The sequence below is a fragment of the Hesperophylax consimilis genome, chromosome 22 (genome assembly GCF_061612785.1).
Source record: "Hesperophylax consimilis isolate HC1 chromosome 22, BYU_Hcon_1.0, whole genome shotgun sequence".
In the NCBI taxonomy this organism is placed as follows: Eukaryota; Metazoa; Arthropoda; class Insecta; order Trichoptera; family Limnephilidae; genus Hesperophylax; species Hesperophylax consimilis.
The window spans coordinates 2,318,697-2,346,054 of NC_142857.1; the positions used below are offsets into that span (position 1 = coordinate 2,318,697).

General features: G+C 34.3%; 1 protein-coding gene across 6 annotated transcripts in view; it reads right to left on the reverse strand.

The window, feature by feature from the left end:
* Positions 1-359: 359 nt before the first annotated feature.
* Tango5 (Transport and Golgi organization 5) overlaps positions 360-27,358 on the reverse strand; it is a 46,206-nt gene continuing 19,207 nt past the window's right edge. For all 6 annotated transcript variants that reach the window (XM_089645189.1, XM_089645185.1, XM_089645190.1 and 3 more), the window contains 7 exons: positions 17,353-17,474; positions 12,549-12,710; positions 12,292-12,391; positions 11,541-11,722; positions 10,528-10,591; positions 9,046-9,419; positions 360-5,679 (listed from right to left, as the gene is read on the reverse strand). In XM_089645189.1, coding sequence (XP_089501315.1) covers positions 5,409-5,679; positions 9,046-9,419; positions 10,528-10,591; positions 11,541-11,722; positions 12,292-12,391; positions 12,549-12,710; positions 17,353-17,408 — 1,209 coding nt within the window. In that variant the 5' untranslated portion in view covers positions 17,409-17,474 and the 3' untranslated portion in view covers positions 360-5,408. The remainder of the gene's footprint in view (positions 5,680-9,045; positions 9,420-10,527; positions 10,592-11,540; positions 11,723-12,291; positions 12,392-12,548; positions 12,711-17,352; positions 17,475-27,358) is intronic.

Sequence of the window (27,358 nt, forward strand, 5' to 3'; positions counted from 1 at the left end):
GATGAATGCCGTAATAGTTCTTCTTGTGCTTCTCATAAGTCTCATTTCCAAAAATAGCTGGTTTCACTAAAAAAGGGGAGCTTAGCTATTTCATGGGACGACACTTAATGGCACCTGATGGAAAATAACTCCCAGCCGCTTTGAACGTTACCGGCGCAGCTCATCACTCTGCCGCTCTGCCACTTCGTCTCGCCGCTTGTATCGTGCGCGAGGCCAAAGTTTAATCCTCTTCACAAAATATCTTACTGCAACTTTGAAATTTAATTTTAAATTTCAATCAAAAAATTATTTTTTTCCTTAAAAGAAAAATGCATATAATGATTCTCATTATTTTTAACAGGTAAAATAAAACAATCAAATTAAATTGATAAATAAATATATTCATAACTTCTTTTTGTAAGAAATAATATTAACAAACCACCAATACATTTAGATGAAAATAATCAAATATTACATTGGGCTGCTTCAAAACCTTATATTATTATTTGAGCCCTTCAATTGTTGTTAAGAAAGTATGTTCCTTTAACACAAGTACAAAAACTATGAATATGGTGCTGTTCAAAGACAAAAACGCTTCTCACCTCACAAGTGAACAATTATAATTACTATTGCAACTCTCTCTAATTACATTTAATTATAATTACTTTTCTATAGCACACATAAAAAAAAGATGTTTCTCAACAATAAAAAAAATGTAATCACATATGTATATATATTCAGTAATTTTTCTTAGTTACATATTATGACCGCTAAATGATATTGTCAAGCTAATTTATCAAATAAGGCTTTAAATTATGGTACTCAAAATTAATTATTTATATTTATTAACCTATCTGCAAATGCGGACGAAATTGTTCGTCCAAACGAAAAAAACGCCAAAGGAGTATGGACGCACCGGGTATCCACAGCATTTTTTTTTTAAATTATGGAGAGAGGGAAGGTGAATTTATATATTATGGAGAGAGGGAAGGTGAATTTATATATTATGGAGAGAGGGAAGGTTAATTTATATATTATGGAGAGAGGGAAGGTGAATTTATATATTATGGAGAGAGGGAAGGTGAATTTATATATTAACCCCTAGGAAAATTTTGCGAGATATTCTTCACAGACAGTCAACCGTAGTCTTTTTGGGAGATATATCTCCCAGCCTGACACGATCTCATAAAAGTTATGCTATCTTATTTTTTTTTACTGTGAGAAATATGATTTTAAAGTGTTTGAAAGAGAGAATACCGCGCTTTCAGTTTGCATTGCAATGAAAAAAGAAAAAAAACTCAATCCTCATATACACTGCCGTGTAAGAAAAAATATAATATCTTCCTTGAATCACAAGGAAGATACTGACTTACTTCGGTATAAAAGTTTGCAAAAACTCATTCCCCTAGAGGTTAATATTTATGTGTTTTCAAATGTTATATAATATTTTCTTATTCATTCTTTCAATAAAAGCTACATTTTCTAGTTATGTTAAAGTATTACATAATAAGTTGACTTATGTTGTGCTTCACAACAAGAGCTACATAATGTGTTTGAAATGTATGCGTAGCTTCATTTTCTAGTTATGTTAAAGCATTAATACTTTGACTTATGTTGTGCTTCACAACAAAAGCTACGTAATGTGTTTGAAATGTATGCGTAGCTACATTTTCTAGTGATGTTAAAGCATTAATACGTTGACTTACAGTGTGCTTCACAACAAAAGCTACATAATGTGTTTGAAATGTATGCATTAGCTACATTTTCTAGTTATATTAAATCATTAATACGTTGACTTATGTTGTGCTTCACAACAAAAAAGAGATAAGTATAGAGTTTATTATTTTTATTAAGATTTGTTTTCAGTGAAATCAAAAATAAAACAAATTAATGTTGTGTCTGTTCCCTTTATTGCTAAAAAATTATATTGGTTAAAACCCTAGAAAACAAATCTTAATAAATACAACAAGAGATTTTGGAGAAACAACAAATAATAATGACTTGAATGTGTATGCATCTCTTGGATACTACAATTAAATTGTGCTTTAACCAAGTAAACATTACACGGCAGGTACTCAAATACATAATTCATTTTGACTTAATAAGATTTTTTTCGTTTTGGCTTTCTTAGGAAAAATGCTAATAATGCATAATTTTTATCAACTAATTTGGTCAAAGATGTCCTTATTATTTCAAAAGGCTTTTAAAAACCATTCGTGAATCATTTTAAGCTATACTTTTTGGAATAAACTATTGCTATGTGGTTGAAGAAAACAACAACTAAAAACATACAGTGAAACCCACTTACGTATACGGTTCTTAAGGCGATGCACCACATTGTCTTTGCAATCGAGACGCTGACAATAACACTCCTTATGTAAATGGCATTAGGTTTACATTAGCATATAAAGTTGAAATGAAGTTCAAGCACAAATAATTAAATGTTTTCTAAGGAACTTAATTTGCCACATTATACAATAAAAGCATAACCGAAAATGGGTTCATAAGTAGTAGACATTGAACTTTAAAGCAGTTTTTATAGGCCTGATTATCAAATTTTTCTGGGCCTTCAAAAAGACTTATTAAAAAAGTGCTCGATTATTTCAAAGGCCAAGTTCTACTAGCAGTATTTAATTTAGGCATCTAAAATTTTTTTTATGCGATCAAATTTTTAAACCAATAATACATGATTTTGCATTAATTACTTCGCAGTGCTTCGCCTTAACGAGTTTTCAATCTTAACCACCGCTTCTCGGGCCAATTATTTTGCAAAAATTTATATCATTAATAAAGCGTTGAAGACACTTAAGATTTATTTTTTCCATGTCTTAGAAAAAACGTTACAAGAGAGCTTCACTGTAGTGAGATGTTGACAAATTTACCTAACATTATAAGCAATCTTTCTTTAACAAAAATAAGTAATACATATATTATTTATTGGAAAATGTGCATCTAGCATGGTAGCATTTACATAGCAACACTAAAACGTCATGTTATTCTTTTATAAATAAAAAAATTGATTCATCTTTAGAATTGATCGCACCGAGGAACGCTTCAATCTCTAAACATTTAGCTCCTACGTACAAATTGTTTCGTATCTATAATGTTAGCTTACAAAACATTTCTTCGTACACACATCTTAAATTTAATTATTACACGTAAAATAAAGTAATCACATAAATCCAATTTACATACATTTAACAGTAGCCTAGTCCAGGACACTCACCGGCTATTCGCAATGATCCTTTTACAAAGTGTTTCGCTTTGGAAGTAAATATACCGGTGATAGTCCCACAAATAATAATCAAATATAAAGTTATATATTTTTTTCATATTTTTTGTATAAAAAGCTATAGAAAATCTCCAAGGAATTTTAAAATCATCTATTATTTATATATAAGTATTAAATATCATGATTCTTTTAAGGACAGCACGTCATATTCCATACAGTCTGACAAATAAATGTAGAAAAAATTGAGGCACGGTAATCATCGAAATTTCTTATGGCAACACCAAGAGGGTTAAAAAATGAAAGAATCTCACTTGAAAATAGCACTGTGGGTCCAGGAACACATTGTTCACATTAAAGTATAGAATGTATTCACAATTTAGTACTTGAAAATGAGATGATTCTACAAAATTTTCAATTAGGTAATTATTTAAATTTTGAACTAGTTATATGTAATAGGGTTCTACATTTATTATTGTCAAACTGTACGTATACCGAAAGGGCTTTAAATCCCAAATTCAAAATGACAGAAATTTTCATAAATAATAATTAGTTTTATAGATGACCTGGACATACATTTTACCTAAATATTGCTTTACAGTGTTCATTCAAATCAAATACTCCATAACTTTGAGACTTTATTTGTCTACATATTTTCACGCGTTTTCTAGGTAAAGTACTCTATTGAAAAAATTGGTTATATTACAGGAACAAACCATCAACATGTTCTGTTGCAGTTTTTTTTTCACGAATAGAGTTCTTTACGTAGAGCAAACAAACATCACAATTTGCTTAAAGCGGATTTATAAATTAATGGAATAGGGTTTGTAAATAAAGTAAATGTACAAGGGGTTTATAATATCAGTGTCAGTTAACTCCTAATTAAAAATGGACTTGTTTAGTTAACAATGCCACAAAGACCACAATCAATAAATTCAGCATCAACCAAGAAAATTTTGAAAACCTCCGAAAAAGGGAAATTTTTTAAATCCACACAGTGATTGCGATTCTAGTCTAGTTTTAGATATAGTTAGCGACGAAGACCAAATCACTGAACGTAATACAAACTATACGCGGAAAAATGCACCGAAGCAAGTCTGCTCTCACACAATGCTAAGCTATTACACAATATAGTAATCACACCAAACAGATAATCCTTAAAAGTGCACCGAACTTTACCGACGGACTTAACCCTTAGCAGCCGGAGCCCTGCAATTGCAGTGTTGAAGAATTGTGCGCACGCACGTCACGAAGCACTGCAATTACAGTGTCGACCATGTGCATTCATTTTGCCTTTGCATATTACTTCTACTGGGTTCGTTAAACACAAAAATCAAAATTCACTTTATCAAGTATGGTATTGTCTTCATGTTGCCCTTAAAAAAATGTATTTTTATTTATTGAATATTCTTGCCGACTCCTATGGGTTAACTTGTACAGACAGACAATGTGTATGCTGTGCGAACGATTATCAGGCAATAATTAAACATTTAGAAAGACGCAAACACATTAATACAGGCACAAATGATTTCATACACTTTATTTTGCCCTTTTGACTGCAATATAATTTATTTGCTTGTTGTAATGCTGCCTCGCCATGTCAGCCGCAATTAAAATGTTCAAGAAAGAAATTCGATATTTAAAAATGTTTTATCAACCTGTTGACCGTGATCTTGAGAAAAAATTACACGCTGATAAATCGTAAAAAACTTATTCCAAAGCCATCAGAGAAGCTTTATACATCAATCAAATAAAAAGTATTTTCTAAAACAATATTTAGTGCAAGCGATTCTGAACATATTCTTCATACAGTTTATTTGTACATAAGGATTAAAATGGCTTAAAAAACATTTTCATCAATTTTTGTATGGAGGACACCGGTGTCCCATCCAGTGGACAGGTATCATCGGAAGTTGTAAACTAAGTAATTTGGATGCACAGACACGACACACTTCTATGGGTATATCTCTTCAGTGGGAGTAATCACAAACCCACGCTAAAATGCAACGCAACCATTCCTATTATCATTATATCGTCAACAACAACAAACAACACAACGTTCACAATGTTCTGGATAATGATTGATAGTTCTATAAATACTTCTAAATTTGTCATCCGGTCTTTTCAAACACTGGCGCAGTCGTGCATTACTGAAAACCAAATTAAACTACTACGAGCTAAGGAGCTAGGGAGCGTGGCGTTAATCTTTCTGTTTTCTGTTCTTCTTGTGTGATTTACTGTGCAGGCGACGGGCATAGCTCTGGGCGAGCGAGTTGACGATGGAGACGAGGAACAGGGCAACCATGAGGAGGACCAGCTTCTCGAAGATGGCGGAGAGTTTGGAAGCGGGGGCGTGATGTCCAGTGCCCGAGTGGAGACGCGTGCGCTGGTTCTGCAGCATGCCGAGGAGGGGTTCCTCCAGTTTAGCTCCAAAGCCACCGGGGACGTTGTGCAGCCATCCCAGCGCCTCGCTGAAATATAAATAGACAGTTAATAACACACATTTTACAGTCTGACATATGTATAGAAAAAATGCGCTGCAATTATTTAAATGGCAACGCCAAGATGGTTCAAAGGTAAAATAATGTAATTTTAATAAAGCACTATGGACCAGGTACTCATTTTCAGCAAGTATTATTTATACACATTAGAGCTTGTTATTTTTTCTGACTGACTTCTTCTGTCATTCGCATTTGCGTCATATATTCTCTTTTCTTCGTTCATTCGCTCATGCCCAAACCATCTAAGCGTTCTTTTCTTAATCTTACTCACTATACTTACATCAGCCTTGCATTCTTTGCGGATCTCCACATTTCTAACACAATCATATATGGTTTTTTTTAAATGTATTTATAAAACAACCATCTCATTAGACATTAAACAACATAATATAAACTATGTGAAAGAGACACCAATCAAAAATAAAAATGTATTATTTTTTTATGGAAATGCCTTTTTTCATCTCAAATCCAATCACATTACAATATATATAGACGCACTGTAGAAATCTCAAAGTCACAAGCCAAAAGCAAGTCAATTGTTTTAGTACCAAACTGCCAAGCGTTACGTAGTGTTGTAAGTAAATTGCATTATAAAGTGCCAAAATGCCCTCATGTGTGATAAGAAAATGTTTTTATCACTAGTAAAGGCCAATAAATAACATTTCATTTGTAAATACAAACTAATCATTTTATTATTACAAAAATAGAATTATTTTGATTGTTTACCGAAGAACATAGCAACACATCATAATAATAATCAGATAACTTGTATAGCGCCATCTTTGTGAAAAATCACCTCAAAAAAAGTCCGTCTTCATCTTATAGTGTAAGCAAGTAAGTATATATTGTTATCTCTGTCACATCCGTGATGTAGAATGTAGTATACGACAATTGCGCCCGCTATTGTTTATTCGTACATATTTTTTTAATGTCTATCTTTGCTATACATGAACGTTTGAATTAAGAATTTACTTGAAACATAAGAGTGTTTCTTACTTGCCACATTTTATCTTGACTTTGTGAGACAATAGCAAGTCAAGATGTATTGTATGCAGGGTGGTAACACTTCAATCGAAAATTTGAATTTATTCCATTGACTTTCAGAGTTTTTCATTGGTGTATAGTATAATAATAGGCTCCGGATGAGAATTACTGTCTATATCAGGGGTCTCCAAACTTTTCAGCCGGAGGGCCACATTGACTACTCCAGTGAGTTCGGAGGGCCAAAACCGTTTTAATTTCTAGACACCCATATTTTCTGTCCTAGGGAGGGGGGGGGTTAGACAATAGAATTTTCAGGGATGAAAATATAGCTTTAGATAACGTAGCTTTGAAGATAATTTTTGATACTCGTTTCTCAGACCTTGATATCATTGCCAATCAAATAAAGATTTTTCAAAAAAATCCTCTTGATATATTCGCGCGATACTTGTGGACGCAATGTATCGGTGCCAAGTACCTCGCCAACGAGCATATTTATTTATTCGCACGAAAAAATTCGCGGAGTTTTCGCCCCTTCTGAGCAAGGTCTTAGCCATTAGCTGTCGCGGATCCTTGATGACACTGGTCATAAGATGTCGCGGGCCGTATGGAAGACTCTGGCGGGCCGGATACGGCCCGCGGGCCGTAGTTTGGAGACCCCTGGTCTATATATTAACATATCTATGGTTTTTTAGGATCAATTTGTTTCATATAAAAAGCCCGAAGTTATCAATCTAGTGAGTGGTTTATTTATTTATGATTGTATGTAACGTCATTGGTCAAATATCAATTTTACAAATTCGGGAGTCTAGCATAACCTCGCATCTGAATTTTTCAGAAATTGACATTACTCAGTGTAATAGTAATTAAAAAAAAAATTGTTGAATTTTTCAAATTTGTGCATTTTATTGTCAAACTGTACATCGTTAAATCATTTTTCAAAAGATTCGATACATGTTAAAGTAATTCAGGTTACTCTTTACAAATATCTGTTTTTATTGTATTCCAACAAGTTGTCTTGACATATTTGGCAGATTTCCCAGAAAACTTGAGGCAATAACCTACAAAACAAAATTACTACTACTTCCTATATATAAAATCTATTATTACAGTCCAGACAGACAGCATTCTATTGTTATATTTAAGAGGAAGCTACAAGCCAAAAATGTGTATATTATTGGTATACGCTATTGGCTATTATATCGTAGGTAATAGGAATTAGAATCGCTTGACAAACGGTGTCTAGAAAACGTTCGATTTCAAGCACAAAACTGGTTTTTATTTATTTTTAAATAATTTTATAAGAAAGCAAAAAATTTAATCAAGTGAAACTGTCACAGATAATCTTAGCTATTATACTGTATTTTTTTAAAGTTGTTTCCTTTACGCGTTCATACATTTCTAAGGAAAAAATTATTTTTTTTAGTTAGTTTACATTTAATTTTTTATTGAGTAATTTATTTTTTTATTTGTATTCTACTCAAGCAAAACGATAGGAAACCCTTCAATTTATCTAAAGCATATTTTTTGGTATTCATAATGTACACCAATTCGTTATAAAGATTAATCAAAATAGTGATTTAGAATTAAGCTTCGCCTTAAAGAAGAAAACTATCACGCCTGTGGATCATGCCTCTCTACAGAGGTAAAGGATTGCGCATGAAACATGGAAACCATAAGGCTATTAGCCTTCTAAGTTAAGTTGGCAAGCCATATTATGAAAGAATATTGGTTGTAATGCTAAATGGTCCTGTTCGTGATGGGGCACCGCAGTGTTGAATACCGTCCCAAAATAAAAACACAGGGTCAAATAAGGAATGTTTCTAGGTGGTTTCACAAGTGGAAGGAGAAGTATTGACCAGATTTTCTCACTGAAGCAGAGAAATTTCTAGCAAAAAACCAGAAACTTTTCTATGCATTTGTTGATATACAAAAATACCATACTGGGTTTCTTAGAAAAGCTATGGAATGTAACTTTTTATGTTCCTGAAAGATCTCAATAATAAATTTAATTGAAAGCATTAGATTAACCACTTAATGCTAGGGGCTTTATTATAAAAAGTGTTTAAAAAAAAATCAGGTTAAATAAAACGATGCATTCATACATGCACGAAAATGTGAAAACAATATGGTAAAAACAAAATAAGCAGCTCGAAAACACGACCGATCTCTGAGGCAAATTCAAACAGCATAAAATACATCGGTAACTTTAGACAAGCTTTACTCGTGTTAGCTAAAAACAGGCTAGCAGAAATTGGAACGCATTTAGCGCACGAGCGTGACTCTTTAATGGAATGATCGATGCAATTTATTTTTGCGAGTTTTGCATTTTTTTATGGAGTGATTTTTTTTTACCTGATAAGTTTCTCATTGAAAGCCACAATGACAAACATCTTCTGTATGTGCATCTTGATGATAGCCTTGCCGATCAAGGTGGCCCCGAAGAAGGTCCAGAAGGGCACCAGGAAGTGTCCGCAGGTAAGGCCGGCCAGGTCAAACAGCGGGTTGGGGATGGAGGCGCAGGCCAGGATGCCGAAGAAGCCCACCTTCTCCACCAGCTGCTGGACAAGGGCCTTGCCGCGGTCCAGCAGCGTGGCCTGGGCTCCGCAGGCGTTGGCGGCCGGCAGGGCCACGGGTTTGTGGGCCAGGCGCGCCGTGCGGGCCATGAAGTAGGGGGGCAGCTCGCCCAGGGCGGTGCCTAACCCCCATAGCATGGCTTCTACGCGTACCTGAAAATAATTACATTCGTCAGCTAATATTTAATTATTAACGCACTTTTTATTTCTTTTTATACATAACTGAACTGTCCCAGAAACCATCTTTTGTTTTTTTTTTAATGATAAAATGAAGATGTCCAGTGACTACTACACACTTACTATTACACAGTTCCAGGGGTGAGAAGTGGAATGTCAATCGAAAAAAATGAATGTTAATACATATTGCCAATGTATGTAATAAATTTGCCAGTACCCACCTATTCTGAAGCAGTTGATACAATATTGTTTTAAATTTTAAATTATTTATTTACACTTTCTTTTTTTTAAAGATCATTAAAAATTTTATAATCAACTCTAAACGCAGTCCATTGTTTATAAGTAGACTTAAAAAGTAAACAATGAAAGCAAAAGTACCTATAAATTCATTTTATTGCACCCGCAAATACACTTAATACCATTGCAGCATATTTTGGGAGGTCATTGACCAAAAGACGCCCGTAGACGAGCTGCCACTGCATATTTTCCAGAAATTCCGCACCAAAATAAATCCTGACTTCTGGTATAACATTGTGGAATCCGAAAGCTTATCAATGCAGGCAATTCTGGACTATCAAAAGCATAATTTAAAATTTTATACATAAATCAATAAACATTATAGACTTGACAAATTTTTTAAAGAGACAATTAGATTATATGATTTAAGATTTTCACGGCCAAAAGTATTTTTGTTATTTGTTCTCTATATGCCGTGTTAGCGCAACACGGCATAATACCCCAAAAACAAATAACAAAAAAGAGAATTAGATTGTTTGGACACAGAGCAAAGGAACAAAGAAAGGAGTGTAAGGAGAATATATGACACCAAGGTGAATGGTAGAAGAGGTCGAGGATGCCAATCTTGGTACGATCAAGTGTATCAATACCGAGTCATTTGGAACATTTTGTTTTAAACAATTCAATTATTATTGTGATTCATTTTTAGGGTATTATGTCGTGTTGCGCTGCCTCCTTCTTTAGCCATCGTTTGGGACAGCGTTGCAGTGTCCATCATCAGGGCAGATGTGTAATGTATTGTTGAATACATGCAAATTATGATTGAATATTAGCGAGATGAACTTACTTTGGACATAATATTCCATATTGAGGTCTCCCAACTAGGATCAATGTTTTCCGGACAAACAATTCTGAAAACAAAGTAAACATTAAAACTCATATTAGCAAATAAATTCACAAATTATTAAAGAAGCAAATCGTCCATCTAAGTTCAGAATGAGTCAAATATTTCAAAGTACGTTTTTTTACGCATTCAGTTGAACAGCACAAGTCAAATTTTAAAACTGACCAACGACTGCTTGTACTGCGAATGAACTGTCCCCAGTACATAAGCAAACAAGAGCGCATACATATATCCATGCATAGTTTTTATCCTTCTTTTTGGTTCTTCCGCTGACTTACAACGAGGAAATAATATTTATATAAAAATTTCAATGATATGAAATTTTCAGACATGGTCAAAAAAAGTGAGGAGTCAAATGAATTTAGAATTATTTGAATCAATTCTGAGCAATATACTGAATCATTTCATTTGTATATAAAACATGAAGGAGCTCAGGAAGGATGCGCTTTCCTTTAAACCCCCAGGCCTCTGGCATATTCTATCAGAAGGTTAGAGTATTTCGCTTTGCAATAAAATGTATCTGAATCTTGCTCATTTCATATAACAATAATTTATAAAAATTCACATATTCTTTGTTTTTTTTTTAAATATTGTCGGAACTTTTGGTTTTATAGAGTTGCGCATTTTAATTCTTCTGTGGTTAACTTCTAGATTTGAATATAAAGCGTGGTGTTCTCAATGTTATGAAGTCCAAATATTAGTACGTATTATAATATTTTTATGGTAGTTTTAGAATAGATGTACACTAGATATAAAATGTTAAATTTTATAACTAAATAAAATATACTTTATAAAAACAAAAATTGTCAGTAAGGGACACAACAATTTCTATGAAACTATATGAGCTGTTCCTAAAAGCGAACAAATTAGCCTTGTACAACCGTTGCAAACTGGCGCCAGGTTTTGTTCACAGGGAATGTAATAAAGGGGTTCAGAATTGTATGGTTGGTACTCACTCGTCGGGATATGGAGGACTAGGGAAATTAAGGCCGCCGCACTCGTAGGCCGCCAGCGTGACCTGCGCGATGTGCGGCCCGAGGTACAGCAAGAAGGTGTGCAGGCCGGTGCCCAGCCCCACCGAGGACAGGATTCCCAGGGCCACCCACCAGCCCCACCACAGGGCGGACGATAGACCCACCTGAAATACACATACAGACATTAGTCATCCATACAATCATTATACATTAATTAACTGCAGCAGGTAGGTATGAAGACATGTACCTTGTGATAGAACCCAGATCGTACAGCTAGAATATATTCAATTTTGTTAGGGACTAGCGCAGACCTGTGAAAAATCTCTAGATATTACAATTGCGGGATTAGCGAAGCTGTAAAGAAAACTGAAAAAGATTCAGTCGCCCTTGCCGGGGCTGTGTTCTACCAGCTAATTCGACCCTATCAACTTCGGTCATGTTTTTTAATGCATATTTGTACTGGTTGGAATAATGAATTAGCTTGAGAGCCTTACCCATCGACCACGGAGACCTAGACAAGAACCCAGTGAAAAGAAACGAAATGGCACCCTCGAAATGTGACACCGGAACATCGGTGTCCGCGGTTCTCTACGCAGAGCAGAACCGTGAGGGCTGGAGGAGTGGAGTGGTTCACCAGGGCTATTGAAGAGGGGATCACGATCCTCAGTAGCGAGGCAACAATTCACACCTCACACACTTTACTAATTAAATAACAAGAAAGTATTTGTCTTACCTCTAATATAGGTTGATGCGGGCCATTTATCTGGAACAATATCACTACTAGTGTGGACAGTATTAAGCTAAATATAACTAATCCCTTGTACGCTGGGAGCCTGAAACAAACATAAAACACCAAATTACAAAAAGCACAAAACAAATACATGATTATTTTTAAAAGTACCAAAGAAGTCAACGACTCAAGAAGAGATGAATCTACAAGCATTCTTTACAGATGTCTCCGATTCAATGTAAGATATGTGCGTAAATTACCCCTCGGCGGCCTGCAGCAGCAGGGTCCACACCTCCTTGCCGAAGTATTCCAGCGTGGTGAGGGGGTGTCGCCAGAGCACCAGGTGCGAGCAATCCACCTCCGGATTGTGGTCCCCGGCTCCCGTGCCATTGTTCTTTCCCCGTCCTGGTCCTGACCATTCTCTGCAGACAAATTATCATTATTAGGTATGTCTATGTAAGTAGGATTTACACATATTTCGTTTACTGTGCCTGTCTCTCTCACCAGGGATATATTGTATGGAGACAGGCTACTTAATAAATATTTTATTTTAATAATAGGTACACTTTTTGATAAGCTTAATTTCGTACATTTTCACCTCGAGGGGGACGCGGTACAAATATCACTTCCTAAACTCTATCTAATTATTTACAAAAATTACCTTAAAAAACTACAAATTAAGTTTACAAGTTTTTAAAGCTACAAGTTTTATTAATAACAGTCTTAAAATTAGGTTTCATGTCCGATAGTTGAATTCGCAGAACTGGAGAGGTATCCTGTCTAGTTCTGAACTTATTTTTGGTGTAGACGTAAGCTGAAAAGCCAGTTTCGCATCGGTGAGTTGAGACAGAGGGAAGCGGAGTCATGATAGCCTGGTTTCTGTAGCACGGCCCATGCCCTAACTCTCGGAACCCATATGACCTTTCAAGAACACCTTTTAGGAACCACTGATCTACAATACCGCGTGAGTGTGAAAGGTTTCTGCCTTTTTGTACAGCAGCAGCTTGATGCATTTTGCACTAGTACATGAAATAATTTACAGATCAAGTGACTAACAGACTAGCCCAGCTTTGCAATTTGATTTGATATATGATAGTCTAAAAAGATGGGTTTTAAGCAGAGATGTGCAAAATGGGTACCCAAAACCATTTGAAATGCAAAATGGAAATGGGTCAAAATTTTTCCATTTGAAAATGCAAAATGCAAAATGGTTTTTAGAAAAGCATTTCAAACATAGACATATGAATATTAGTAGACCTGCCCTAAGTGATTAAAAGCGTATTATCCCCACTTCCCATACCGGTTCCATTGAGCCGGCTGGGCTCGCGTACGGCCTCAAGTGATATTTGAAAACGTGACGTCATCATTCTTGTGCGAACTATGGTCGAGGCATCATCGGTTCATTTTACGAAATAACACGGCAAAATGTTTACTTGTACTATGAAAACTGGTAAAAATAGATGCGAAAAAAGAGAATAAACCCAATTGTCGTATTACATTCCATATATAAGCATTATTTTATTTTATTTTAAGCATATTCACATCGTATAATATGAATCAGTTGTTACTATCACATCGAGAAACGTCTGGACGCGAAACACAAAGCTGGTTGGTTGCTGGGAAGTAAATTATGAACATTTATAAAAGTGTCTTAACTAAATACTCTGAAACTAACTACGACTCTGAATATAGAAGCTGCCTTACTTTGCCGAATTTGGACTTCGCAAATTTGTTCATAACGTGGCGAGTAATTTGCGCTCCCATGTAAAAATGTCTATTCATTCAAAGCAGATTTTACTTTTAAGAAGTAAATGGTGATATTATAATGCGAGATGCCTATTTACTGTCAGATTGATTTATTGACGAATCACAGTCATCTTCACTCCCTTCGTTCTTCAACAGTTGATTTTACCCCTCGCCTTTATCTTCTCGTCTATTAATTCCTATGTCTGTGATTTCAAATGTAAAATGCAAAATACCTATTTTCAAAATGCATTGAAAATGCAAAATGGTTTCTCAGGTCAAACAATCAAAATAATTATAGAATTTTTAAACAATTTTGTCATTTAATAATGGACATCAATGTAGAACAAACATATTACATGATGGTAAATCCAAAAACACCACGACTACAGATTATATGAAACCACAAAAAATTTTCGCGGCACTAATGTTGTCAACGTAAAAACATAGAAACTGCTATCTAACATTTAATATTACAGCGTCATGGCCCCATGTTCAGTATTTTTTGTAATGGTATCACTCAATTGCCAGGGCTCCTACGAGGGAGCAACTTGACAAATGGAAATTATCTCTCATAGCGAGGTTGAGGACCGGCTGATATTTGGGGCTTATGAAAAAAAGATGAGTGGAGATAGTAGGAAGAATGTTGCAAAAAAGCATTTAAAATGGAAAATGCATTGAGAAAAGCATTTAAAATGCAAAATGGAAAATACCCATTTTGCATTTCCATTTGAAATGGATTTATTTGAAATAAAGCACATCTCTGGTTTTAAGTTCAGATCTGAATTCTGTGGAGTCCGTAATTATTATTAAATCATGTGAAACATTGTACTATGATTTGTTCATTAGCAATAAATATGTCATATGGATGATTTGATACTCTGCTAAAATAATTTCGATTACTAATTTTCAGTGTTAGGGATTAGCCCTGTTGCACTTCCTCCCCCTTTAGCCAACTTTTCAGACAGCCTTGCAATGTCCAGCATCTGTTATTCCCCCAAAAAGTAAAAAGTCATAACATTTCATATATCTATCATGCTAAGCACAAGTCAGAAACAAAAACCTTTCAGAAGAGCGTTTTTAAATTATTTTTGAGATTTTTTATTTTGATATCACATATTGTCCCAGAGAAAAATTAAATAATAAAGCAATTACTTGACGGCCTTAGCGGTCGAGGGGAAAGGGTCTCGACTAGCAATCCGGAGGTTGAGGGTTCAAATCCTGGGGTGCGCAAGTGGATTTTATTTGATTGATTTGTGTCAATTCACAACTTAATCATTTAAAATAATGTAAGGTGGCTATAATATACTTGTGGCATGTTCCAGAGTAGAAGATACTCTCAGTATCACCCTGGTGTAAGACCACCATTCAGAATTGATATGGCTTTAGTCATGTTTGGCAACAACATCTGAATAGCAAGATACTTCCCCACCTTCCTCTTCCCCCTCACTAACTTCAGCATTGCAACATACCCCAATTGGGGATACTATAGTCTCAGGATACTATCTTGATCCAGGCGGTTGGGAACAGTTGGGACTCTTGTGCGGTATTCACATAAAAAAAAAAAAATTGAAACTGACGGTTTGTGTAGTCGGCACATGGAATATTTATTGATTAATATTTTGTAAAATATCTGGAATTTTAATTTTTTATATAATTTTACAACAAAAAAATATTGATTTATGGGGATTTTTTTTTAACGTTTATTGTACTCAAAAGTAAATAAAATATAAAAGAGTAAATTGATCAAAATACATAAAACGAGTTGTCGTCTAAACTGAAATACCTTACTACATATCATATTCATTTATTTGACATTCAACGACTAACAGCCAGAAACTCAAAACTCACTTCTTCACATCATGCTGTTTGTTCGCATAAGGGCTCAATTGTCCTTGTCTGATGTATTCTTTGCGTAAACTTTCAGCTTCACATACAATTATATATCCAGTGATTTATCACGGGTCTGAGCTAGTCTCTAAATAGTACAAAACAAAGTCGCTATCCGCGTCTGTCTGTGCGCTTAGTTCTTCTAAACTACGCAACGGATTTTCATTATCATTTAGAGAATTTCTTCCGGAAGGTTTATGCATATAATACATGCATTTTATATTTATAGAAAGTAAAGAAAAGTCTCCGAGCAAAGCCGGGTGCACGTCAGTTAGTATGTGATAAATTAGCAATCTAAACATTGCGCGTGACTTCCATGATTATGCAAGCTATTTAAGCTGAGTACATTAATCTTGCAATTCGTATTGCGTTATGTAAACAATAACATAATAATAATTTGCATTACATTAACTCAGTTTATTTTCCGCAATTCAGCGTGACAATACAGCAATAAAATATTGCAATAAACTTATGATAGAACAATTTTATTTACACTGAATGCACTGAAAACAGGAAAGTTTATTCAAATAAATTGGGATAAAATTTTACAGAGTTTGATATAAAAAATGACAAGATATTTTAGACAAGTTTTCTCATTTTTATAACTCAATAGATATCGATTGTTAACATGCATTTTGGCAGTTATCACCAGAGTCAACAAAAAACTGAGGTATGGAACAACTTTACGACAATGTTTATCTTTTACCTAGTATAAAGGGTTCAATACACTATTTCAATGTTACTTTGGAATCAATTCACAAAAAGTTTTAGATAAATAATATAGGATAAGATTAGATAGGACTTACTAACTAAAATATGATAAATACTCTTGCCCGTTGTACCCAATTCTTAATTCAAGATCTGGTGACCAAATAGGGCTAAAGTGATTTCAAGAAACCTTTTGATCCTGAATGGTGATCTTTCACAAAAATTTGTACAATATAAGAATACCACTGATAGCTCTGTTGCTATCTCTCCTTCGTTCATATCAATAACGCATATTATATCAGAAAGAGAGGTGAAACAATGAAACTCTCAATGGCAGGACCACAAAAATTTAACATGGTCTAACTTATAAATGTTGATTATTGATTGGACAATCATGATTATTGAGTCGTATTTGAGAGGGGGTTGCAGGGCAAGATCAACTTGTCAGATATGCTCAAATGATTAGACAAAAAATTACCATTACTAGTTGTAACATAGTCAAAAAATGTTCATGATGGAAAGTGATAAACATCTTTAAAACATTTAATCCATAGACATAAACTGACAACAGAACATCTTAACCATCAGAAACAAATAAAAAATATTTAAGATTCAAGGAATTGAATTTGTACCTATCTTAAATAAAAAATTTAAAAAATTTCTGCATCAAAAACCACTGTAAAACCCACTTGTAATATGTATAATATATTTGTGAAACATTACCCCTGTGGCGATTTGTCTGCGTGCACATCCCCGTTGCTCCTCTGCGTCAGCGGCATGGCTGGAGATTGAGTGGCGCTCTCCGCCCCGCCAGCGACCAGCTTGTGGTAGCCCAGGCGAGACAACTGAACAATAATTAAACCAATATTAATTTCATTGATCGCAAACAAAGAAAATCTTTTTTTAGACATGAATTTGGATTCACAGAAAATTATGAAGCAGGGATTTGGATTTAAAGATACAATGTTTAGGTAAAACAACTAAACTAGTGGACACATACCTGATCAAGTCATCCAAGTAATCAGTAATCAAAACATAATCAAATTAAAATTAGTCAAGTCAGCATGAAATAATTCCATTAAAAAACATGTTGAAATCATTAATAATTTAAAAGTCATCATTTTTACTATATCATTATTTTGGAATCATGCCCATCATTAAACTCAACAATCAGAATCTGCTGACTTACTATAAATTTAAAAATTTTGATAAAGTAAAAAACGAGCCGATAAGTTTTACCAATTCCATGCATTATTCTGATTATTAATATTTTAAAACTTAGAAGAATAATAAAAATGAAAATGGGAGCTCAAGTTATAAATCCGAAGCATAATACAAAGACTGATTCAAAAGAAACTGACTTGTTGCGGAACCCTTTGGCATTTTATAATACAGATTTTGAAAACTTTGCATATTGGAAATCAGAATGATTGCCATTAAATATGAAATATCGAAAATCTCTTTTGTTATTTATATGTTTTCAGAATCATCATTTGGAAGCGTACCCTTATTAAACAGAACCCATGCAAAATATCAATCATAGCGCACATAAAGAAAGCACGAAATACAATGTTTAAGGTAAAACCAATAAATGTTGTCGATTTTCATCATTAAGTTAAAACAAAATTTAGTCAAGAAAACTATTCGTCCAGTAACCATGTCAGACCATGCGTCAGATCTGGTAGTTCCGATTTTTTGCTGAGGTGTTTATCATATTTAACCCTTGGGACCTTCTAAGACCCAAACAGTCCCAAATGCCGTGCGCGCATTATACTCTCCTAAGACCATATTTGTCCCAGAACGACCGCACATTATTAAAATGCATATATCTCTCTTCCTCTCATCTAAAAATTAATTATTTCTTTTATGTCAGAAAGAGAACGAAATAGTGCTTGTTTGAAAAAATGGAAGCTTGTAGAAGGTTCGATCCGTGCAAATCAACAACGTCTCAAGGGTTAATTTTTTTTATTTATTAATTTTAATTTAGTAATTTGTACATCAAGGTTACAAATTACTAATTAATTGTTACAAACATATACGCTATATTTTCTCCTGCTTGATGCGGCTCCTACACAACATCTTGAACCTTCCAATTGGTGCAGACTTTAAGTTTTCCGGCAGCGCATTATAGTACTTCATCCCTTTGTATATTGGCCCAATGAATAATCTAAGTTTCCGACCTCGAGCGCAACATTTTCAAAAATCAAGAAAACCACGAAATTTTCTACCTTTCTTCAGTTTTTGGCGATTTTAAACCTGAAGAACCAGTTTTCGACTATAACCATATGGTACGTTTTCAAAGTAGACTAAATATGCTACAATTTGAGTTCAAAATTGTCTCTATAGACCCAATAGTTTCCAAAACACCTTTTTTTAAAATTTATCAATTTTTTAAAACTCAGAATTTTTTTGCAATATTTTGTTGTTCTGCGGGAATTTGACAATGTTGCATCTATCAATCAATATGGCATCTTTATTATTTTAGACAGCTGTAGGTCAAGTGATCCTTGTATATCTCTCCCCACCACTCTCTCCCCCTCAAGGTCAGGCCCTTCGTAGAACATCAGTTTGCGTCTGACACACATGTTCAAGTCGCAGCACCTTCCGATTTCCACAACGGATTTCACTATGTCCATCACCAGGAAGTGAAAGGTAGAAACTTTGGTGTTTTTTTTAAATTTTTACAATGTTGCTTCGGCGCTCGAGGTCGGAAACTTAAATTATTCATTGGACCAATATCATAAACTCGGCAAAAAATCAAAACTACCAGATCTGACGCAAAGTATCCCCCCTTTCAAGCGACAAGGTTACTGGACTATATTGGTATTTTATAAAATGGAAACCTTTAGAATGCATCAAATATAGATCTCAACAAAAAGGGGCTGCGCTGAGAAAGTGAAAATTTTTCTACAATTAAATTAGCAAAATCACTTGAAACATGTTTATTGTATTATTGATTGAAACTCAACATGGCACATGTTTCTATAATTCTTTTTACGAATATGTAAGCGGCTGATTCGAAACTTTGAAAAAAAAACAAAAGTTTTACGCTAACTCCTTTTGCAAAACAGAACCAAGTGGGCCGCACGAAAACACTCTCAGGCCACACGAATTGGGCTCGCGGGTCGCAGGTTGCACATCACTGATCTGTATATTCAAATCAATATTAATATTCGAGTGCAATCAGGTTGCCGTTGCATCAAGATTAGATTTATTATCATTATATTCAACAAGATGCATTGTTCACGGCTATAATTAGTGCATTAAATCCCATGTTTTGCATACGATTTACATCATTACTAAGGTGCAATTTAAAAGATCTACATGATATTTATGCATTCAGATGCTATCAGAGGAGGCCAATATACCGTATACTTACTAACTGGGGTAAACATAACATGCAGTTCACTCGTTTAGATAGAGATTAAAAAAAAAACAAATATGTACATTACGAACATAAAAAAGAATTTTATAGGTACAATGTTTGAAGGAGGAAACATAAACATATTTATGTTTGGTATATATTAAGTATATGAACCCACGCTGAAAAGTAAATCGTGCAGTGTTCAAAACAGGATAAAAATAAATTTTCTAGAAGTACATTTTCATAATTCCATTGAAAATATTCAAAAGAAAAAATATGTATTTGATAAAAGTCTTGTGGCAAGTAGTCGAGTTTATGTACTTAGGAAGCATGTTTGCTCTAAATGTTGATAAGGACATTGACAGAATATTTCTTCAAATTATGCGGTAGTCATTGATAAGACATTCTTCAAATGAAGCAAAGTTAGCTGTATGAGGTCTAACTGTATGCGGTGTATGAGGTCTAACTGTATGCGGTCTAACTGTATGCGGTGTATGAGGTCTTTTTTTTTTTTTTTTTTTTTTTTTATATTAACTCCACACAGGAGGCCCTGAAGAAAATAATTTCCCCCAACTGGTCAAGTAGTCAACCTGGTCTAACTGTATGCGGTCTAACTGTATGCGGTGTATGAGGTCTAACTGTATGCGGTCTAACTGTATGCGGTCTAACTGTATGCGGTGTATGAGGTCTAACTGTATGCGGTCTAACTGTATGCGGTGTATGAGGTCTAACTGTATGCGGTGTATGAGGTCAGCCAGTCATCTATGGTTATTAGTTTGTACCCCATCACACGTTGCTGTGGCTCAGCCTATCTGTGCAGATAGAGAAACAATCGCACGTGCTTTAAAGTCCATCAGATGGACCTGTTGTTCAAAAAAGCATGTTTGTCCAACAGAGGGGCTGTTTTTTTTTTTTTTTAAAGGCATGTTTTTACCTGTCACAGGTGAAATCTATACAATATAGATATTTATTTATTTTTATTTATCTATTGATTTTATTTATTGATTTTATTTTAGTAATTTGTACATTTAAGTTTACAAATGACTAATTAATTGTTACATATAAATATACTATGTTTTATTTTTTTTCTTGCTTGATGTGGCTCCTACACAACATCTTGAACTTTTCAATTGGGGCAGACTTAAGATTTTCCGGCAGCGCGTTATAGTATTTCATCCCTTTATATAATATACTATTCTGGGTATTCGCCTTGTCCTTCTTTGGTAGCCTGATTTCATTGCACGTTCTAGTTTTATGTTTGTGAATGTCCTTGTTGTATACAATTTTATTCGAAAAATATTTGGGTAGCAGGTTGTTTACTATTTTGTGTAAAAATATCATTGTGTTCAAGGTCAACATCTGTTTCACCGTTAGCCAATTTAGTTCATTTAACATTTTATTTACTTTTGAATATCTATTTCGTCTGAGTATTGTTCTCATTGCCCTATTTTGGAGAATTTGGTAGAGACACCCATTCATAGCTTTAATTTTTAAGAAATGTAGCATTAATTATTGAAAAAATAGCTTTTATAGCTTTAATTTTGCGTTTTCATAGCGTTTATAGCTAAATAGGATAACGTCAAGGAATGAGAGTCGGCAAGAGGGGAAAAACAATTAAATTAGCAAAATCATTTGAAACATGTTTATCGTATTATTGATTGAAACTCAACATGGCACATGTTTCTATAGTAGAGTGTGTCATGTTCGTTCTACGATCTGTCAATACAAGATTATACAGGGTGTATCGGCACGTACCCAACAAACTTTAACCAGCTATTCCTTAGCATATTTGGAGTAAAAAATCTTATGTGCACTTTGCTGTCCGGTAACGTGTTTTTTTAATAAAAAATTCACTATTGATATTTTCACCACATATCACCACTGTTTTATCCTTTGTCAAAGTTTGAAAACCCATCTGGCAATATCTTATTCAAGTTCCGTTGAATAATGTACGTGTGTACCTATATTGGCGTGCTTTTACAATCACAACGAAATGGCACGGCACCATTCGTCTCATTTTTAACTATTATTATTTAGTGTGTGCGAAAGAGCGAAGACGCTTTTCGAAATACTTGCTTATAACAGCTGTTGAACACGAAAAGCAATGAAATGACTATGATGGAGTGTGGAAATTTTTTATTTTTTGGTTTTTAATTGAAAAAAAATGCTACCGGACAGCAAAGTGCCCATAACATTTTTTACTCCAAATGTGCTAAGGAATAGCTGGTTAAAGTTTGTCGGGTACGTGCCGATACACCCTGTATATAGCGACTAAAAAATTCTTTTTATTTATCGCTAAAATCACCATTTATCGCTTTGATTTGCGAAAATATTTTTAATGCTATGAATTCGAATGCAACGTTGGGTCAAAATTTCAAAGCAATCGGTGACGAACTTTCGGAGATTTAAAATTTTGAACAGATGAACATTTAAAATTTTGAACAGATGAACATTTACAATTTTATGTTTATAGATAGAAGATAGATTAGGTGGCGTTAGGCGGTATGTGACACCACGGTCAACAATCGAAATAAAATATTCCGAAAGTCCCGTTGGTAAAAGCCGGCTGATTAAGCTTTTGGGTGTCAGATCCGTTGATCTTGAAGAAATTGAATTCAGACAGTTGTTGTTACGACAGAATATCACGAGTTATAGCTAAAGACCTCACTGACCAATAACTCCATTTTTAGTATCAAAAAGTACATGACAACTGCCAACGTATATTAAAGTGAATCTTAGTTTAAAAAACTATTTAAATCATAGACATATGAATATTAGTAGACCTGCCCTAAGTGATTAAAAGCGTATTATCCCCACTCCCCATACCGGTTCCATTGGAGCCGGCTGTGCTCGCGTATGGCCTCAAGTGAAATTTGAAAACGTGACGTCATCATTCTTGTGCGAACTATGGTCGAGGCATCATCGGTTCATTTTACGAAATAACACGGCAAAATGTTGACTTGTACTATGAAAACTTGTAAAAATAGATGTGAAAAAGAGAATAAACCCAATTGTCGTATTAAATTCCATATATAAGCATTATTTTAAGCATAATATGCTTCATATTATTATATTATTCATATTATTGAATATTATTCACATCGTATAATATGAATCAGTTGTTACTATCACATCGAGAAACGTCTGGACGCGAAACACAAAGCTGGTTGGTTGCTGGGAAGTAAATTATGAACATTTATAAAAGTGTCTTAACTAAATACTTAAACGAAATATTCGACTCTGAAAATAGAAGAAATTTTTTGCCGAATTTGGACTTCGCAAATTTGTTCATAACGTGGTGAGTAATTTGCGCTCCCATGTAAAAATGTCTATTCATTCAAAAGCAGATTTTACTTTTAAGAAGTAAATGGTGATATTATAATGCGAGATGCCTATTTACTGTCAGATTGATTTATTGACGAATCAGTCAGCTTCACTCCCTTCGTTCTTCAACAGTTGATTTTACCCCTCGCCATTATCTTCTCGTCTATTTATTCCTATGTCTGTGATTTAAATCAATATTTAAAATGATTGCGTTTGACATTTAACATTTAGGAAGGGCGATCCATAGAAAATACCCTCCAGTTTTGCTATCGTCGGGTGATTCTTATTTTTTTTATTGTCAACATCGGCTTGATTATCGACACGCCTAACGAGCGCAACCGTGTTCGAGAAATCTATTTCACGGAAGTAGAAAAAAAAGAATTGTGTATATCGATGGAAGAAACGGCACATCAAATTAAGGCAAATATTTCACACAAACAGAAATTCAATCACATGATATACAGATTACAAAAGTTGAACATGTGACAAAAAATTACAATTATTCACGGATTTCAAATATCTTTCACTGAAGGTGACGTGCTGAAAACGCTGAAATGAAAAAGGCATTTCGTATACCATAATGAGATTATTTTTTGTACTTTGTTTGACCTGATGACTATTATTATTGGTCTCCCAGTACAGTAATCCCTCTACAAAATATTACAAATAATGACAGTGGTGAGTTACCAATCGGTTGTATAGCCTGATGGGAAGAACACTCGGCTAGCACTCAAGACAGGCTGAGTTTGCTTCTCACATGAGATCTATAGGCACTACAAACCTTTGAGCCCGTAACTTATCCACAAAAATAAAAATAAATTTTTTTTTAGACTTTCTCCTCGTCCTACTCAAACACAAAAAATATAAAGTACTTTTTCTTAAGTTGTGATATTTCAAACTCCATGTTTGATTCCCCGTCAAACACTGATTCTAGGACGGTTTAGATTTTAGTTTCCGTACACTGTAGATTTATGAAATAAAATGACAATAAAAAAATTATAAAAGTTTTTTTCAAATCTTGGTTCAAACTGTTGAAAAATGCTCAATGCTTTGTCAAAAAAACAATTTATTAATAAAAAAGAACTAAAAGAAGAAAAAACTCTTAAAAATATTACTGTAAAATTTCAGTGTTTTTTCACAACCAATTATGTAGCATGACAGAAATGGATGATGGGTCACTCTCGTAGACATATGAATATTAGTAGACCTGCCCTAAGTGATTAAAAGCGTATTATCCCCACTCCCCATACCGGTTCCATTGGAGCCGGCTGTGCTCGCGTATGGCCTCAAGTGAAATTTGAAAACGTGACGTCATCATTCTTGTGCGAACTATGGTCGAGGCATCATCGGTTCATTTTACGAAATAACACTGCAAAATGTTGACTTGTACTATGAAAACTTGTAAAAATAGATGTGAAAAAGAGAATAAACCCAATTGTCGTATTACATTCCATATATAAGCATTATTTTACTTTATTTTAAGCATATTCACATCGTATAATATGAATCAGTTGTTACTATCACATCGAGAAATGTCTGGACGCGAAACACAAAGCTGGTTGGTTGCTGGGATGTAAATTATGAACATTTATAAAAGTGTCTTAACTAAATACTTAAACGAAATATTCGACTCTGAAAATAGAACCGAATTTTTTTGCCGAATTTGGACTTGCGCTCCCATGTAAAAATGTCTATTCATTCAAAAGCAGATTTTACTTTTAAGAAGTAAATGGTGATATTATAATGCGAGATGCCTTTTTACTGTCAGATTGATTTATTGACAAATCACAGTCAGCTTCACTCCCTTCGTTCTTCAACAGTTGATTTTACCCCTCGCCATTATCTTCTCGTCTATTAATTCCTATGTCTGTGGTCACTCTAAGCCATAGGAACAAATAATACTAATAATGATAATTTGATGGTAGTGGAAGTGGATGTAGTTGAAGTTCAACGACCCGATATGATTGACTGGGCAACAAAACAACTACAGCAAACTATAAAGCACAGTTAAGTGCTAACTACTTAACAGTTTGTGAAACAAGTAGAGAATGTGTTAATTTAATTGTTTATTGGGAATTCAAATATGGCACATTTTAGTGTTTGTAAAAATAATAGGTAATAAAAAAAATTGTAATAGAGTGTCGGCAACTATCAAAATGTGAATACTACACAAGAGTCTTTGTGCTGTACAGTACCAGTGGGACTATGGCATCTCAAAATTGAGGAACAAGGGAATGGGAAGGCGTATGATATGAAGATGAAGCTTGGAGCATCCATTTCAAGCAACATTTCGATTCCGCATGGTGATTTATCCTTCACTAGGGCGATACTAAGATCATTTGCCACTGTGCAGTATACTAAGACTGTTCAGAATTCAAAAAATCTACATAATAATTAAAATATTTGTGATAGTTCTGCTAACAGCGTGATAGCTGTTTCGCCTTTCGAATGCATTATCAAATGCGTGTCTTCAAAGGGCGAAATGGCCGTCACACGCAAAACTTATATAGATATAAACTTAGCAGATCATTATTTAAAATATGATTTAATGAGTTTTTATTTTGATTCAGAAGTCTTGTTTTGATTCAACCACTTTGTATTTTGTCTGTCTGTAAATTTGTTTGTGTGTTCCCTGTAATCAACACTACGCAAAGTCTAATATTTATTTACAAAGTCTAATATTTTACTAGTATTTATAAAATGAAAGGAAAGATAGATTCAATATTGACATGTTTTTTAAGTTAAAAAATTAATCTATAAAATGAATTAAACTTAATTTCTCAGAAGATAAACTGTAGCACTTGAAAAATCCCAAATAGTTTTACAAACATTATTCGACATTGTATATTATTTTTACCAGGTTGTAATTTACATGAATAATGACCTGTCAGACAGAAAGAAAAGTTGTAGATGTCAACTAATTTAACTTACTCAGTTAAATATATTTAAAAACATTTAAATATAGAAGTTGGAACTCGGTGACAGTAATTTAAAACAGACGGGCTTCTAACACAAATAGCAATCTGGTCATTAATAAATTTAAACCTTTGGACATAGCAAAGTTAAGACTAAACGATTTAATGAGTTGGCCCACTAACGGGTATATGTCAGAATCACTGAACAGCTAATGCCTAGAAGCGTGGTCTATAATAATACCGATTTGAAAGATAACTAGTGTCGCCAATTAAGGTATGACTTCGGACACTTCGACCAGTTCACCTCCACAGTACATTAGACTTTTCGAATCCTAGGTCCCAAGAGAGAGAAACGAAATCAGTTATCCACCCAAGAAATGATGATGTCACTAAGATAGTAGTTATAGGTCTAGTCGTAAGACAGTAGTAGTAAGGCTTAGTCGTAAGTCACTAGTTTTAAGTCAGTAGTTCTAGTATAAATTATTTAAGAAATTTGTACAACGCCCTTGGGGTGATTTTTCTCGAAAACGGCGCTTCATAAATTAGCCAAATATTATTATTAAGAAAGATTCACCCTGGTGAAAGACCAACATCCATAATCGAAAAGTTGCTTGAAATGGTTTTAGAAGTGTTTGGTGACCAGATCTGAAAACCGGGTATTTCCACGCATTCATCTTCCCCTCCCCACTACCTTCAACCTCACAACATACCCCACCCCAATTGGGGATGCCATAGTCTCAATAGATCCAGACGAATGGGAGTAGTTGGGACTCTTGTGCTGTACTCTAATTTTTTTTCTATATTTTATGAATTTCACTGGAAGTAAGATAAATTTGAGCTTACTTTATGCATACGGACATGTCCACAACATACATACTTATATTTATCTCTTCAGTGGTCAGACCTATAATGTCGTATTTGATAATTTCAAAAAAAAACCTTTAAAAATCCAAACTAAGTACCTCGACCCACATTTGATAAAACAAATTATTTGACATAAATGATGGATTGTTAGCCATTTCACGTCACTTTTGATCATCAAACCACAATCGAAAGATAAGCACTATGAGCTGCCACTAACAGCTCATCAAACTGTGAAATACTCCAAAAAGGAGAGGAAAACAAT